This window comes from Ostrea edulis, chromosome 4 (genome assembly GCF_947568905.1).
Source record: "Ostrea edulis chromosome 4, xbOstEdul1.1, whole genome shotgun sequence".
Taxonomy (NCBI): domain Eukaryota; kingdom Metazoa; phylum Mollusca; class Bivalvia; order Ostreida; family Ostreidae; genus Ostrea; species Ostrea edulis.
Window position 1 is genome coordinate 83,851,412 of NC_079167.1, and position 16,172 is coordinate 83,867,583.

Sequence of the window (16,172 nt, forward strand, 5' to 3'; positions counted from 1 at the left end):
AAGTAACTTACAGACAAATATTTTATTTATTTATCTATCATTTCATTTCATTTTTTTTTTTTAATATCATGGTTTGTACTTGAAGAGTCATCGCAATAAAGGGACATTAATTATTGGTGTTACAAAAAAATCTGATCATGCAGTTTTTAAATTTCTGAATTTTGAAAAAATAAAAATATAAATAAATAATAAACATTTCAACCATTCATTCTCAGACATATTCTGATACCGCTCAGCCCCCAGACTGGCCAGAGAGTTCTGCTTCTGTCAGTTCTGATGCAACTCAGCCCCCAAACTGGTCAAAGAGTCCAGTGTTTCGGTAAATTCTGATAATGATGCAACTCAGCCCCCTGACAGCTTTTAATTACCAGAGGTTCTCGGAAAAGACTTGCTGATGTTTAATAAATCAGTTTTCCTATTAATTTTACTTTTGCTCCTGTTCATCAGTTCATTAGGCTACGGCCCAATCTGATTAAATTTAAGATCGTTGATCCGCTCCGTATTCCTCTTCCTTTCCTGTATCTGTGAAGTCCAGAGGTGAGATATATTCTTTCCAAAACAACTAAGAATGTCTACGGAACAATTTAGTATCAATTGTTTTTCTTTTATGTTGTATGCCTTATTTCAAGAAATAACTTTGGGTCACTTTTTAATGTGAAATGGAACATTTTCCGTTTTTGACAACCTGACGGTAGGGGTGTTTAAGACACTATACCTCATTTTCTGTAAGAAAGTGGAGTAAAAGGAATTCAGATTTGGATTCAGCATACTCAAAATTGGTAATTACACCTGATTTTTATTGTTTTGGGTAATGATGTTTCAAGAAATAATGTTGGCCAGGGTCACTTTTTGATTTGAAATGAAACATTTTCCGTTTTTGGCAACCTGACGGTAGGGGTGTTTAAGACACTATACCTCATTTTCTATAAGACATTGGAGTAAAAGGAATCCAGATTTGAAATCAGCATACTCAAAATTGGTAATTACACCTGATTTTTATTGTTTTGGGTTATTTTTAAAAAATGGGTGGTGGTTGCTACTAGTAAACGACATTTTACCATGTCAGACCTATTATTTTAGTAGACTTGGTCGGTTGGATGTACCTTAGTGTCAAACCCTAGAAAGACATGGTCTTTAGATGGAAAGAATGCATTGAGATATCTTTACTAAACTTTAAAAGAATTCAGTTGATAGCTTGTTCTGAGGGCCAGTTTAAACAAAGAGAGATAACTCATGTAACATGAGTAATGAAGACTGTCTGCTGTTTAATTTTGAAAATTTGACCCGAGAATCAATGCCTAAATTGACATATTTACAGATAATGCATAACTACAATGGGCAATATTTATTCCCAGAATTTTAACTGAATTTAACATACTACATGTCTTCTTCTTCCCTTCATGTTTACTATTTAACGTAAAATAAATGATTCACTTTTAGAAACTGTTGCACTCTTAAAGTTACTACTTCTGAATGTGTGTGTTGGTTTCTCAGAGGTCAGATCAGAAGGATGTAGTGACCGCTGCCGATTTTGACAGGAAGTTGGCCGAGACAGATGCGTACCTCCAAATCATGTTGAACCAGGTTCAGGTCAGTGAAATTATGTCAAAGGTCATTTATAGATATCATGCACAATAAAGTTATTATTCTTAGCTCACCTGAATGATGAAAGTTGTTGATTAAGACTAATGATGGTGGAAGTTATTGATTTAGGCTAATGATGAAAGTTGTGGATTTAAGCTAATGATGAAAGTTATTGATTTAGGCTAATGATGAAAGTTGTTGATTTAGGCTAATGATGAAAGTTGTTGATTAAGACTAATGATGAAAGTTGTTGATTTAGGCTAATGATGAAAGTTGTTGATTAAGACTAATGATGAAAGTTGTGGATGTAGGCTAATGATGAAAGTTATTGATTTAGACTAATGATGAAAGTTGTGGATTTAGGCTAATGATGAAAGTTGTTGATTGAGACTAATGATGAAAGTTGTGGATTTAGACTAATGATGAAAGTTGTTGATTTAGGCTAATGATGAAAGTTGTTGATTAAAACTAATGATGAAAGTTGTTGATTAAGACTAATGATGAAAGTTGTGGATTTAGGCTAATGATGAAAGTTATTGATTTAGGCTAATGATGAAAGTTGTTGATTGAGACTAATGATAAAAGTTGTTGATTAAGACTAATGATGAAAGTTGTGGATTTAGGCTAATGATGAAAGTTATTGATTTAGGCTAATGATGAAAGTTGTTGATTGAGACTAATGATGAAAGTTGTTGATTAAGACTAATGATGAAAGTTGTGGATTTAGGCTAATGATGAAAGTTATTGATTTAGGCTAATGATGAAAGTTGTGGATTGAGACTAATGATGAAAGTTGTTGATTGAGACTAATGATGAAAGTTGTTGATTAAGACTAATGATGAAAGTTATTGATTTAGGCTAATGATGAATGTTGTGGATTTAGGCTAATGATGAAAGTTGTTTATGGAGACTAATGATGAAAGTTGTTGATGGAGACTAATGATGAAAGTTGTTGATTGAGACTAATGATGAAAGATGTTTATGGAGACTAATGATGAAAGTTGTTGATTGAGACTAATGATGAGAGTTGTTGATTGAGACTAATGATGAAAGTTGTTGATTGAGACTAATGATGAGAGTTGTTCATTGAGGCTAACGATGAAAGTTGTTGATTTAGGCTCTGGAAACAAGGATCGAGACATGTGAGGATCTGGCAGCCAAAGAAAAATACAATGTGATCAAAGTTACCGCTGAGGTACAGATATTATTTATCAAAATCAAATACATGTTACATGACAAATACATGTTACATGACAAATATGTGTTATCTAACAGATGCATGTTACCAAACAAATACGTGTTGCCTTACAAATACGTGTTACCTAATGAATGTGTTATCTAACAAATATATGTTACCTGATAAATACATGTTACCTGATAAATATGTGTTACCTGATAGATGCTTGTTACCTAACTAATATGTGTTAGCTAACAAAGACACGTTACCTAATAAATACAGTAATTTGCTGAATGATGCACACTTTTTAAAAAGATTTTTTGTGTGCAAAGGGTATGTGTATTATATACCACTATAGGTTTTTGACTAAATTTTTTTTTCCAGGTGAAATTCGACTGCAAGTTCATTCATGCTCAGTAGATAGCTTATGTATAGATACTGTATGCTTTTTTCGCGTTGTTTACCTATTAAAAGCGAAATTTGGTCTCTAGGAAATTACTTCAGAAACGTAATATTGTAAAAAGAAATAGATGCTTACCACCTGTACCACTAATCAAATTATCATGGAACAGCCAATTAAAATTCACTGGATCATAATATTCAACATCGTGCAAAAGTGTTGCGATATTATGTATATTGATCTCCATCAGGGGACTGTACTGTAGTCTTCCTGTTGTTTAAGGATTCAGGAGATTGGCACTTTCCAAACCTATGTCCATCATTTTGTTGCAAGAGCGATAACACTGCAATTTTCAAGTGAAATTGGTGTTATTTCCATATGGCCAAGTCTACCATATGACATTTTCTCTTTACAGGCAATGATTGAAGCAATCAAACACTCCATTGTCATGCTACAGATCTCTAAGGTACTAGTGTTGTTTTCTCAGAAGCTTGTAAAAAAGGGAGGGGGTCTCAAAAAACTTGTTAAAGGTGGTAAACCAGAATTATGTACTCTCAGAAGTTGTAAAAGGTTGTTGAGAACTGAATGTTTTTTGTGATGTGTTCTGTTCTGCGAAGCTTGAAAAATTCCTTTAAAAATCTGGAAGCTTGTAAAGGACCTTGTAAAATCTGGCTGCAATCTGGAAGCTTGTAAAGGACCTTGTCAAAACTGCTTGTAATCTGGATAGCTTGTAAAGGACTTGGTTAACACTGGCAATTATTAGGAAGCTTATAAAGGGCCTTGTGAAAGCTGTGTGTAATCTGGAAACTTTTAAAGGACCTTGTAAAAACTGCTTGTAATCTGGAAACTTTTAAAGGACCTTGTAAAAACTGCTTGTAATCTGGAAACTTTTAAAGGACCTTGTAAACACTGGCTGTAATCTGGAAGCTTGTAAAGGACCTGTAAAAACTGCTTGTAATCTAAAAGATTGAATTAAAATCCTGTGTAAAACTTTATTTTAGTCTGGAACATTGTAAAGTCCTTTGTTACACTGGTTGTTTATAGTTTTTGAATCAAAATCAGCTGCTTGATATCAAATGTTTGGATTGTCATGAAATCTCAAAAACTTTAAAACCATTGTTATACAATATGGTTGGTTGTATATTGTTTAACGTCCTGCTCGAGAATTTTTCACTCATATGGAGACGTCTTATACAATATGTACTGATGCATAAATTTATATTTATGTACAACCCCCAATAATAAGTCACATACACCACAAAAACCTGCTCCACTGCACTCGTTAACTTCATTTGCCTGTTTTTATAAAGTGACCATTGTTCTTGCTGTTTCCAGGAGAGTCTGAATGGTCCGGTGATGAATGGCACTGTGCATGAATCCATCCTTACCACAGGGGCAGACTTCAACCATTTCGGTGGTACCAGAGGGGTCTCAGGTAATTATTGTCTAAGTAATTAATCTCGGTTAACTATTGTCTCCAGTAATTTATCTCAGGTAATTATTGTCTCCCGTAATTATATCAGGTAATTATTGTCTCGATTAATTAATCTCAGGTAATTATTGTCTCCAGTAATTAATCTCGGGTAATTATCGTTTCAAGTAATTAATCTCGGGTAATTATTGTCTCAAGTAATTAATCTCGGGTTACTATTGTCTCCAGTAATTTATCTCAGGTAATTATTGTCTCTCGTAATTATCTCAGGTAATTATTGTTTCGATTAATTAATCTCGGGTAATTATTTCTCCAGTAATTAATATCAGGTAATTATTGTCTCAAGTAATTAATCATGGGTAATTATTGACCAGAAGGATGTGTCAGACAGGTGTGTTAGTTTTGTCCGCATCTGGTTTCTGCATGGTATAGTTTCATGGCAGTTTTTTAATAGAAACCTGAATGTCAGGTCATGAGAGAGCTAAACTTTCTAACTTCAAGTCTAAGGAAGTTTATTCTTTGAAAGTAGAAAAGTTAGCTTTATATTTGTGTTCCCAAGATCAAAGGCATGTTGTGTTTAGCTTGTTTATCCGGCAGTCCCCAGTTTGAACTGTGTTCACAACTTCTGAACTGTGCAAGATAGAAACTTCATACTTTGTGGACTTAAGGGTCAAGGTTAAGATTTATTCTGTGTTAAGTTGTGTTTCAGGGTCAAATGCCTTCAGAGGATTTTTGCCATAAACGGGAGCGTTTCACATAAACATCTTGTTGTTTGATATCATGGGAGTGTTTCACATAAACATCTTGTTGGTTGATATCGCTGTCATTGATAATTACTGAAGCCTCTTCAAAGGACAGCAAATAATAACTCCATCCAAAAAAAGCCTGTGTTAGGACTAAATTTTTTCTAGCCAGTGACACAAATACTCTTAGATGTACCATAGTTCTTATTAAAGGTACTTTAAAGTACAGTATTCAGTTTCTAGTGCTTTGATCCACTCCACAGATTTTTCTTTGGACATTTCATTCATATTTTGTGAATAAATGAATTTAATGTGAAACTTCAAGATCCAAAATGAAATATTCTTACTGATAGAAAACCAAGTTTTTCATTGTAATAATCAAATTGAATATGCTTTAACAAACAGGGTCACAAATAGTTAAGAAAATTACAGGTAAAAACAAGCGACCTACAGAGCTACGTGTGCCAGAAGTTGTCATGGTAACCCCGCCATGTTTGGACACACCCGCCTCACTTGGTAATCAGAGGTCACATTGTGTCGTCTGCATGCATCGCTTATATTGCCATGGAGACTGTTACATAGACTTGCATGCAAGCTTAGCCAGTCTTTCTTATGTATATCCATTATAGTAATGGTTCATTAATTAAATCTTATGTTCTAGGGCAGACATTTTATTTTACCTCAGATTGTCTTTTGCATCTTTATGTTTCTGTGATTTAGTTTTGTGCTGATTTAATTACTGAGTGTATATATTGCTAGTATATCTCAGAATTGTACTAATAACAAGTCTATATCTAATCTGTACCTGCTTAGTACAAACTAGAAATCCTTTGTACTTTTAAAAAACTAATATTAATACAGGAACAAAATAACCCTGGACCGTAATATTGGAAAGGCTGTATGCTGTGATTACTCTTTCATTCTGAACAAAACAATAATCAATGAAATAGTATACATACAATGTTCATGATTTAACCTTGAAAATCGTTTGATTTGATCGATGTAGAATTAACTATAGCTGGACTGTGGAGTAGACTATAAATAGATTAAGTCCATGTCATTCTTGTTAAATGATATATACCCGATAGTTTACTAAAGTTACATTTATTTTGGATATAGTGCACGAGTGATTTGATTCTAGCTGATTGGTCAGAAGTGTGTTCAACATTATAAAGAGATGTTAGATGTCAAATAGACATGTCTTCTTCTGTGTTCTGTTGAAGTCATGATTTCTCTAAGATAGGCAGTGAATATTAGAGGATGTATCTGAGAACCATGTGACATTTGATTGACAGAAGCAGACCCTTCCTCCAGTGCATCCCCAGTTTCTCCACGTTTTCCAGAAACTTCATATTCCAGCAGTGAGGATGAAGATTTCTTCGATGCAGAAGAATTCAAAAACTCAGCAGGAAGCCCGCTGTATGTATACACTTAGGACTGAATAAATGTCTTTCTTATCTAAAATCACACAGTATTTTCCACTAAATAAAATTTGCTGTACCTAACTACGTAAACGTGTATTTCATTCTAACTACTGTACATTGAAGAATTCCCGTATCACAGTAATTTGAATCAATAAATTAAGTCATTGCAAACAAATTCTTCTATTGATAAAGTTCTCTCACCAAGCATGAAATTTTAAAAAAAATAATGGTAAGGTTTTTCAAATGTCTTTGACAGGCGACATGGAGGTGAAAAGTCTGATCCCATTAAACCGTCAGATGCAGACGGCGTAGATGGGGCGGAAACAGCAGACAGTGGTGGGGGGATATGTCAGCAGGTGATAAAAGCTGAGGACGATTACTACGATGGTGAGTATCACAGTGACAGGCATCTGTAGTCATCTGCATCCATTTAAATCTTGTCTGCCGGTGTCATACAGCAGACTGTCTACTAAAGACTGAACTTAGTGAGGATGTGTTTGTATCAGGCGATGTAGATGTTTTTCTGTATGTTATATTTTGCTGTATTTTTACAGAGTTGTACGATGAACAAGACAAAGAAGATTGTGAGTAGATATTTATTTTTTGAATTTCAAAACAAACAAACATCATTTCCGCACAATGTACTCAAAATAAATGTATCTGAATCTGTGTTGATGACCAGTGGGATCCCTGGAGAAGCATGGCAGCATCATCGCCCATCTGTTGTCCCAGGTCAGGATCGGAATGGACCTGACAAAAGTCGTCCTTCCTACGTTTATCCTGGAGAGGCGGTCTCTACTGGAAATGTACGCCGACTTCTTCGCTCACCCGGACCTGTTTGTTAAGTATGTATGAAGCAACTTCATAATGGAAGACCTGAAAGGTGAAGGTCAGATCTATGTGATCGATAATTATAAAGGTCATTTATGCTAGTCAAGGTCAAATTTGCCACAGTTCATCTTGTCCAAGCTTGGGAGGAGGAGCACATTTTTTTATTATAAAAAATATCTTGTAGAAAACAAAACTGATCTCTATTTATGGTAAACTAAAGAAAATGGGGACTTTACCATGTTCACTGAATTGTAAGTTTAGTAAGCAGTTTATATGAGATATATATATATATATATATATATATATATATATGTGTGTGTGTGTGTGTGTGTGTGTGTGTGTGTGTGTGTGTATATAATAGTGTATTGTTTCAAAATTATCGTCATCATGGAGACTCCACAGGTCAGTATGTTTTATATGATATAGTGTATCATTATAGAATCGTCGATATGGAAACACCCCAGGACAGGATGATACAGCTGGTCAGGTGGTACCTGTCTGCCTTCCACGTCGCCAGAAACAGCGACATCGCCAAGAAAGCGTACAACCCCATCCTGGGAGAAACGTTTCTCTGTCACTGGAATATTCCGGGAATGGAGGCTGACGGGGTAAAAATAACACATTTAACAGCATGTAATCTATATACAGCACAGTGCCATTGTTTCCAGTAAACAGCACTAACAAAGTAAACAGAATCATTTTCACCGGTCCATTATCCTTGATTTGCGGGTTCATCTGTAAACACGGGCTTTCATTGGAAATGCTATCTGATACGTATTCTGATTGACTTCGTGTCAGAAATGAGTTTTTATTTTAGGGACTTGTATTAATCTCCAAGATGGATATTTTTTACATATCTTTTCAATGTTTTGGAAATCTTTTTGGTGAATCACTTTGTACATTATGTTTATTATCTTTAGTTTAATACCAAACTTTAGATTACAAAACATTCAAGTCTTGAAGAAGAAAATTGAAGTATTGTGGATTGGATTAATTCCAATTACAGGTGCTGTATACACGATACCAGTGTACTGAACCATGACAATCATTGGAATCAAAATTCCAAACATTTCGTTAATTTTGTAATCAGGCCATGTTTTCTCTCTGACATGTTGAAGCTAAGAATAGAGACCAATTAATAAACAGCAAGACTCCCTGTAGAATTGTTATTATGAAATCATGTAGAGAAAACAACTCATATTCAGAACAGGTCCCAGGATACCTGCAGTAGTACGGATTCATGGACCGTGACAATGACCTATGTAAAGTAGTTCAAGATAGTTGAAATTTTAGTGCTAAGATAAAAAGAAAATGTAAAATTGTTTTTCTTTAAAAAAATAAGCAATATTTCAAACTAAACTGATTTCAATATAAATGGAGTAAACTAATGATTAAATTAATTTATTATCTTTAATCTGTGATCTGATACTTATTCAGAATGGTTTTACGTTTATACAGAAAGTAGAGCTACCAGGGAAAAATGATTCTACTGCATTTGTTTTGTGCTTTTTCATTGGCTGATGAACTGAGGTTTCAGGCTGTTAGACAAGTGTCAATTAGTTGCAACTCTTACTCTGTTTTACTAGCTCTGCCAACAGATGCTAGTTATTCCCTGATTCTGTTCTGACAGCTGTTATTCCTCAGAGAATTTTTCTAACAGTTGTTAATCATAAGAAAATTCTGTTGCAGGACAAAGCTGTAGATGGACCCTGTCAAGAAGCAACAGTCAACAACCTGGCCTTCATCTCAGAACAAGTATCTCACCACCCACCAAGTAAGTCATCTCAAGTATCTCACAGTAAGTCATCTCAAGTATCTCATTACCCACCAAGTAAGTCACCTCAAGTATCTCACAGTAAGTCATCTCAAGTATCTCACCACCCACCTAGTAAGTCATCTCAAGTATCTCACCACCCACCTAGTAAGTCATCTCAAATATCTCACCACCCACCTAGTAAGTCACCTCAGAACAAGTATCTCACCACTCACCTAACAAATCAACTCAGAACACTGAGGAATTTGTATAACAGCTTATCATGTCTTATCTCCCTTTGTGTGGAATTTTTCAGTATCAGCATTCTATGCTGAGCACCAGACAAAGCGAATCACACTGGACGGCTACATATGGACCAAATCAAAGTTCCTCGGACTGTCAATCGGTGTCCACATGATCGGCCAAGGGGTGGTGTCTGTGATCGACCATGATGAGGAGTACGTCATCACATTTCCTAATGGCTATGGCAGGTGAGTGATGTCTGCATACTCCGGTAAGTTAACCAAGTAATTATAGAGGTGATTTTATGGTAAAAAATGCCCAGTTTACAAATTGCAAGAATATTGAATTCTGTAAGATATTGCATGAATTTGAAAAATTGCTAGAGAAATTTCCATATGTCTAGTTTTTTAGTTCATTTCAAGTAAAAAAAAAAACAGAACAAAAATATAAACAAGGTTAATGTCATGATTTTTTTGTTCCAGGTCAATCTTGACGACCCCCTGGGTAGAGATGGGGGGTAAAGTGTCAATTTCTTGTGCCAAAACAGGATACAACGCCACTGTCACTTTTCATACAAAGGTAAAAAGAAAGTACATGTACTTAATCAGCTTATAAGCAGGTAAAATTTCATGTTTATTTCAGTTATTTCATCATGAAAATGGAGAGTGTAATGTTATGTATGATTTAGGTTACAATTTGTAGGTCACCTGAGTAAACTCAGTAAAAATTGGTCAGCATGCCGTCTGTTGTCGTGTGCTAACAATTGAACATTTTTAACTTCTTGATAATCTTTGGGACAAGGGGGACATACATAATGTAAATTGTAAATTTCAGGACTCCTGGGGCCTTAGGGGCGGGGCAAAAACTGTCAAAAATATACCATCTCTACAACTGCACATCTGTAAGAAAAACTAAATGCATAGTGATGTAGAGCAGGAAGGCCTCTACCAAAATTGTAAATTTCATGATCCCTGGGGTAGAGGTTCTGACTACAAGGTGAGGCCATACTTAGTAAATGGGGTTTATTTGTAAAACATTTAAATAACATCTTCTTTAGTGCTATTGATACTAAATTGAAACTAAATGGATAATTAGAGCAGGTAATCCTTTACCAACATTGTAAATTTCATGATCGCAGGGATAGAGGTTTCAGTATCAAGATAGGGCCAAAATGGTCAGTGATTAAATGTGTTAACAAAAGAACATTTTAATTTTAGTTTAGATATTCTGAACAGGAATTTTTTTCTAGATTTCATACAGCCCTTTGGACTAGTGATACTTTTAACTAATACTCAGGTGATCGATAAGACCTGTAAGCCTCTTATTAAAATATATATGCCAGTGATGCAAAAGATAAATAAGAAGCTTTTGTGCCCATTTATTTTAAGTCATTCTATGTATGTAATAAGCATTGATGCCCATTAGTTTAGCCATTCTATGTATGTAACAAGCTTTTGTGTCCATTCTATGTATGTAATAAGCTTTTGTGTCCATTAGTTTAGCCATTCTATGTATGTAATAAGCATTGATGCCCATTAGTTTAGCCATATTCTATATATGTAATAAGCATTGATGCCCATTAGTTTAGCAATTCTATGTATGTAATAAGGTTTTGTGCCCATTATTGTAGTCATTCTATGTGTGTAATAAGCTTTTGTGTCCATTATTTTAGCCATTCTATGTATGTAATAAGCTTTTGTGTCCATTCTATGTATGTAATAAGCTTTTGTGTCCATTATTGTAGCCATTCTATGTATGTAATAAGCTTTTGTGTCCATTATTGTAGCCATTCTATGGGGGAAGGAAGCATCGAGTGACCAGTGAAATTTTTGCTCCCAATGAGAAGAAACCATTGGTGACCATTGATGGAGAGTGGAATGGAATCATGTATGCTAAATATGCCACAGGGGTATGTGACCTTCACCTTTTGAATTTTTTTTTTACTAAACTTACATTGTTGCACTGGAATTGATAGATTTTTTGGTGGCTGAGGAAAATTCACAAAAAATAAAGTGCTAAAATTTCTATTCATATAAATGATACACTTGTTAATTGAAATTGTGCCCCAAAAGATTAAGCTTCAAGTTTTCAAACAACCTTTTTTAGATAAACATGCTAAATATTCCCGATGCCAAGATTATCTGATATACAGTGCTTTATACATGTATGTTGTTTTTAAACAAAAAATTCTTTAAAAAAATTACTCACTGTATGATAAATACTTAATGTATAATAATATATGATTCAGATGAATGAGGTGTTTGTTGACACCAAGAAGATGCCTGTGGTTAAGAAGCTGGTTAAGCCGAGAGATAAACAAGGAGAGTTTGAATCTCGAAGGTAAGACTCTCTTCTGTAGGCAAACAGACATGTGTATAGACAGAGACGTATAGACAGATATATGTATAGACAGAGACGTATAGACAGATATATGTATAGACAGAGACGTATATACAGATATATGTATAGACAGAGACATATAGACAGATATATGTATAGACAAAGACGTATAGACAGATATATGTATAGACAGAGACGTATAGACAGATATGTGTATAGACAGAGACGTATAGACAGATATATGTATAGACAGAGACGTATAGACAGATATATGTATAGACAGAGACATATAGACAGATATATGTATAGACAGAGACGTATAGACAGATATGTGTATAGACAGAGACATATAGACAGATATATGTATAGACAGAGACGTATAGACAGATATGTGTATAGACAGAGACGTATAGACAGATATATGTGTAGACAGAGACGTATAGACAGATATATGTATAGACAGAGACATATAGACAGATATATGTATAGACAGAGACGTATAGACAGATATATGTATGGACAGAGACTTACAGACAGACACATGTAGACAGACACTTGATGGTTGATTTTGAATTTCTGTATTTATTAGCCGAGTTGCAACGAAGTTGAACTCGGCTATTGGTTTGGTGATGCGTGCGGGCGGGCAACAATATGGTTTCTGGATGATAACTCGAAAAGTTGACAATCTAATCAAATGAAACTTTGATATATTGTTGGGTACCAGGTAAGGAAGACCCCTATTGATTTTGGAGAAAAATGGTCAAAGGTCAAGGTCACAGTGACCTAAAATAGAATGAAAATTTCAGAAAAATTTGGTTTCCGGATGATAACTCAGAAAGTTTAAATCCGAATCAAATGAAACTTTGATATATTGTTGGGTACCAGGTAAGGAAGACCCCTATTGTTTTGGAGAACAAAGGTCAAGGTCACAGTGACCGAATATAGAATGAAAATTTCAGAAAAATTTGGTTTCCGGCTGATAAATCGGAAAGTTTAAATCCAAATCAAATGAAACTTTGATATATTGTTGGGAATCTGGGTCCAGTTGCACAAAAGTTAGTTAAGTTTAACTGACAGTTAACTTTAAGTTAACACAATGTATATGTTCAAGTTAATAGAAAGTTAACTGTCAGTTAAAGTTAACTAACCTTTGTCCAACTGGGTCCAGGTAAGGAAAATCTCTATTGATTTTGGAGAAAAAAGGTCAAAGGTCAAGGTCACTGTGACCGAATATAGAATGAAAATTTCAGAAAATTTTTGGTTTCCGGATGATAACTCAGAAAGTTTAAATCCGAATCAAATGATATTTAAAGATATTGTTATGTACCAGGTAAGGAAGACCCCTATTGATTTTGGAGAAAATAGGTCAAAGGTCAAGGTGACCGAAAATAGATGTAAAATTCCAAAAAAAATTTGGTTTCCGGAGGATAACTCGAAAATTTTTAATTTGAATCAAATGAAACTTGGATATATTGTTGGATACCAGCAAAGCAAGGCCTTTATTGATTTTGGAGGAAAAGGGTCAAAGGTCAAGGTCACAGTGACCAAAAATAGATTGAAAACTTCAGACAAATATAGTTTCTGGACAGTAACTCGAAAAGTTTAAAACTGAAATTAGTTCTTCACAATTATAAATATGCCACATCATTCCTGACTTTACAATGTATCCATGCAACTCGGCTCATGCACCCCTGGGTGCATATATTGATTTTTCTTCAATATCTTAGGCTTTGGCAAGACGTGACACACAACCTGAAATTTAACGAGGTGGATAAAGCTACAGATTTTAAACAGAAGCTGGAACAAAGACAACGTGAGGAGGCCCGTGACAGGAAGGAAAGGGGCGTGGCCTGGGAAACCAGGGTGGGTGTGGTTTATTACAGTAATACTGAACACAATCACAACTTCTATGGTTTTAAGAAATGATGAATAAATGAACATGAAATGCAGTATTTATTCATACAATAAAATGCAAATGAGATGAATCAGAACTCTCAAGATAAATGGAGGATCACATGTTGTAACTAAGGACAAGAAAGCATTACCAGTAATTGTAGAAGAGAATTGTACATGAATTGATTTCTCATTGCAGAATTTTCATGAAGTTGGGGAACACTGGGTGTATGACAGACCACTACAGAAGAGACTGAAGAACCCCTCCCCCCTCTCCAGTAATTCACAGACACCCAATAGCTAGGGCTAGTCCCAGCCATGTTTATCATGTATCACATAAAACTTCCTGTCAGAAAACATTCACCCAGATCTGATGCAGCAGAGAACTAGTTTAGCTGTGATATTGTGAACCAGTTCAGTCACATTTTGAAATGTTATTACAATGGTTGAAGTTGGGAGTGATAGCCCAGTTTGTCTGTAGATAACAATAATCATATACGTTTTATCAGGTGCTGTTTTGTTATTCTCCTCTCTTGGCGGATGATTTGTTCAACGTGACAAAACTAAATATTGAACAGTAGACACCAGTTGTGGCCTAGCTCAAATTTCTGAGCAATGTTTGAAATATTTTGCTTTATATGTTATGTGTCATGGAAAAGAAGATCTTTAGAAGAGGGGAATTGAAAATACAGTGAAACTTGTTGAATCTGAACAGTAAAAATCTGCAGGTCAGACAATATCTGTAATGCAGAATATTTCTTTAGTTCAGTGTTTATTTATTAAGTTTACAAACATAATCAATTTCATGGGGGATTTGAGAAGTGTTTGAATTACTTTTTAAAAAATTTCCCTGATCAGGTGCCACTGGGGTTTGATACCCTAATAATGGATTCTTTTAAACTCTTATGATAAGGTTCTGTACAGAGAATAAGCTTTTTATCCTAAATCTAGATTCTCAGTGATAGCCTCGTCTCAAATTCCATATCAAAAGAAAAAGAAATACAAATATCCCCCCCCTCCCCAACCAAAAAAAAATCTTTCCGAAAAAAAAAAATGGGTAAGGAGGTTTGTAAGCCTAAAAATTAAATGATGCTGGCCTAATAGAATTTACGCATTGGTGCTGAAATATGTTTAATGCACAACATCCTGATTGGACAAGATTCACTGTATTAAAACTGTGCAATCGTACTAGTGTATCAGAAATGGAATACTTCCATTGTGTATAGATGTGTCATCAGCATTATCTGTTATTGTTCTGTTGATTCGGAGCGTCGTGCAGAAAGCTGTACCTGTGCTCCTTGTTAGGTCTCTTCAAAATCAGAGATATGAATGGATGTGTTAATTCAGAAATAAATATGTCATAATCAACTATGTTTCTTTTATTTATCTTATTGCAATTCATGAACAGTCATTGTGCATTCAACAAAGATTGAAGTTTGATCATTATTATAGCCGACAGCCTTTCGTAGCAAATACATGTAATAGTTTGCAAGGGAAAAAATGTCTGAAATTCCTACAAATGCTTCAACAATAAAAAATTAATACCTCCTTAAAAATTTGTAGGTGTACATTTTGGAGCCAAGTTTTCCTTGAATAAAGAAAGGTTGAATATGTGAAATTCGAGTATCAAGTACCTCTTTCCTAGGAATTATGTACAACAAGAGTACTGCAAACGGTACATAATACGCCCGTGAAATGCTTACATAGGGTGTTTTTCTTGTGCTATAATTTGTATAACTTTGCTTCAGGTATTATCAGCCATCATGAGGCTGTGACAAACTTTCATATGAACAAAGGGTCTTAGCTTAAAAATCTAGATTTCCTCAAAATGGACCAAGTTCAACAACCTGTAATTTTCTCAAAAATTGTAGGAAATCAAAATCCATCCCACATGCACATCTTCAGTACCTATACAAACACTCCACAAAATAAGAAGGTCCTCACTTGAAAACTGGGAGGAGTTGGGTGGACAAATTATGTACCCTCCATAGAATATTAATTTCCAAATAGACTAAGTTCAACAACCTGTAATTTTCTCGAAAATTGTAGAAAATCAAAATCCATCCCACATGCACATCTTCAATACCCATACAAAGACTCCACAAAACGAGATGTTTGTAAAACACATATGCCCCCCATGGTGCAAAATTGAAAAGGGTTATACACACACATCATTTAATTGATACATGTAGTATCATCAATTTAAAATATTGAGCAGATAATATCTTCCTATGTCAAGAGTGAATTGACCATGTGACCTAAAAATCAATAGGGGTCATCTACCCCTTATACTGTACCAGTGTACCAAGTTTGGTGTCAATCAAGCAAATAATTCTTAAAATATAGGAGACA

General features: G+C 34.7%; 2 protein-coding genes across 2 annotated transcripts; both read left to right on the plus strand.

The window, feature by feature from the left end:
* Positions 1-1,473: 1,473 nt before the first annotated feature.
* On the plus strand, positions 1,474-7,615 carry LOC125669197 (oxysterol-binding protein-related protein 9-like). Its single transcript, XM_048903638.1, has 8 exons — positions 1,474-1,590; positions 2,702-2,779; positions 3,577-3,627; positions 4,497-4,596; positions 6,632-6,755; positions 7,017-7,147; positions 7,315-7,344; positions 7,443-7,615. Exons 1-8 carry the CDS (start codon positions 1,474-1,476, stop codon positions 7,613-7,615), a joined length of 804 nt encoding a protein of 267 aa, XP_048759595.1.
* LOC125668474 (oxysterol-binding protein-related protein 9-like) lies at positions 7,467-15,188 on the plus strand. Its single transcript, XM_048902685.2, has 10 exons — positions 7,467-7,605; positions 7,776-7,842; positions 8,031-8,199; positions 9,281-9,365; positions 9,661-9,835; positions 10,070-10,166; positions 11,374-11,496; positions 11,836-11,927; positions 13,655-13,790; positions 14,020-15,188. Exons 2-10 carry the CDS (start codon positions 7,829-7,831, stop codon positions 14,122-14,124), a joined length of 996 nt encoding a protein of 331 aa, XP_048758642.2. The 5' UTR covers positions 7,467-7,605; positions 7,776-7,828; the 3' UTR covers positions 14,125-15,188.
* Positions 15,189-16,172: the final 984 nt, after the last annotated feature.

Coding starts and splice junctions, on each gene's coding strand:
- LOC125668474 (XM_048902685.2), top strand. Junction 8,200..9,280: donor CGGGAATGGAGGCTGACGGG/GTAAAAATAACA, acceptor ATTCTGTTGCAG/GACAAAGCTGTAGATGGACC. Junction 9,836..10,069: donor TTTCCTAATGGCTATGGCAG/GTGAGTGATGTC, acceptor TTTTTGTTCCAG/GTCAATCTTGACGACCCCCT.
- LOC125669197 (XM_048903638.1), top strand. CDS start 1,474: ATGTGTGTGTTGGTTTCTCAGAGGTCAGATCAGAAGGATGTAGTGACC. Junction 1,591..2,701: donor TCATGTTGAACCAGGTTCAG/GTCAGTGAAATT, acceptor TTGTTGATTTAG/GCTCTGGAAACAAGGATCGA. Junction 4,597..6,631: donor TGGTACCAGAGGGGTCTCAG/GTAATTATTGTC, acceptor TTTGATTGACAG/AAGCAGACCCTTCCTCCAGT.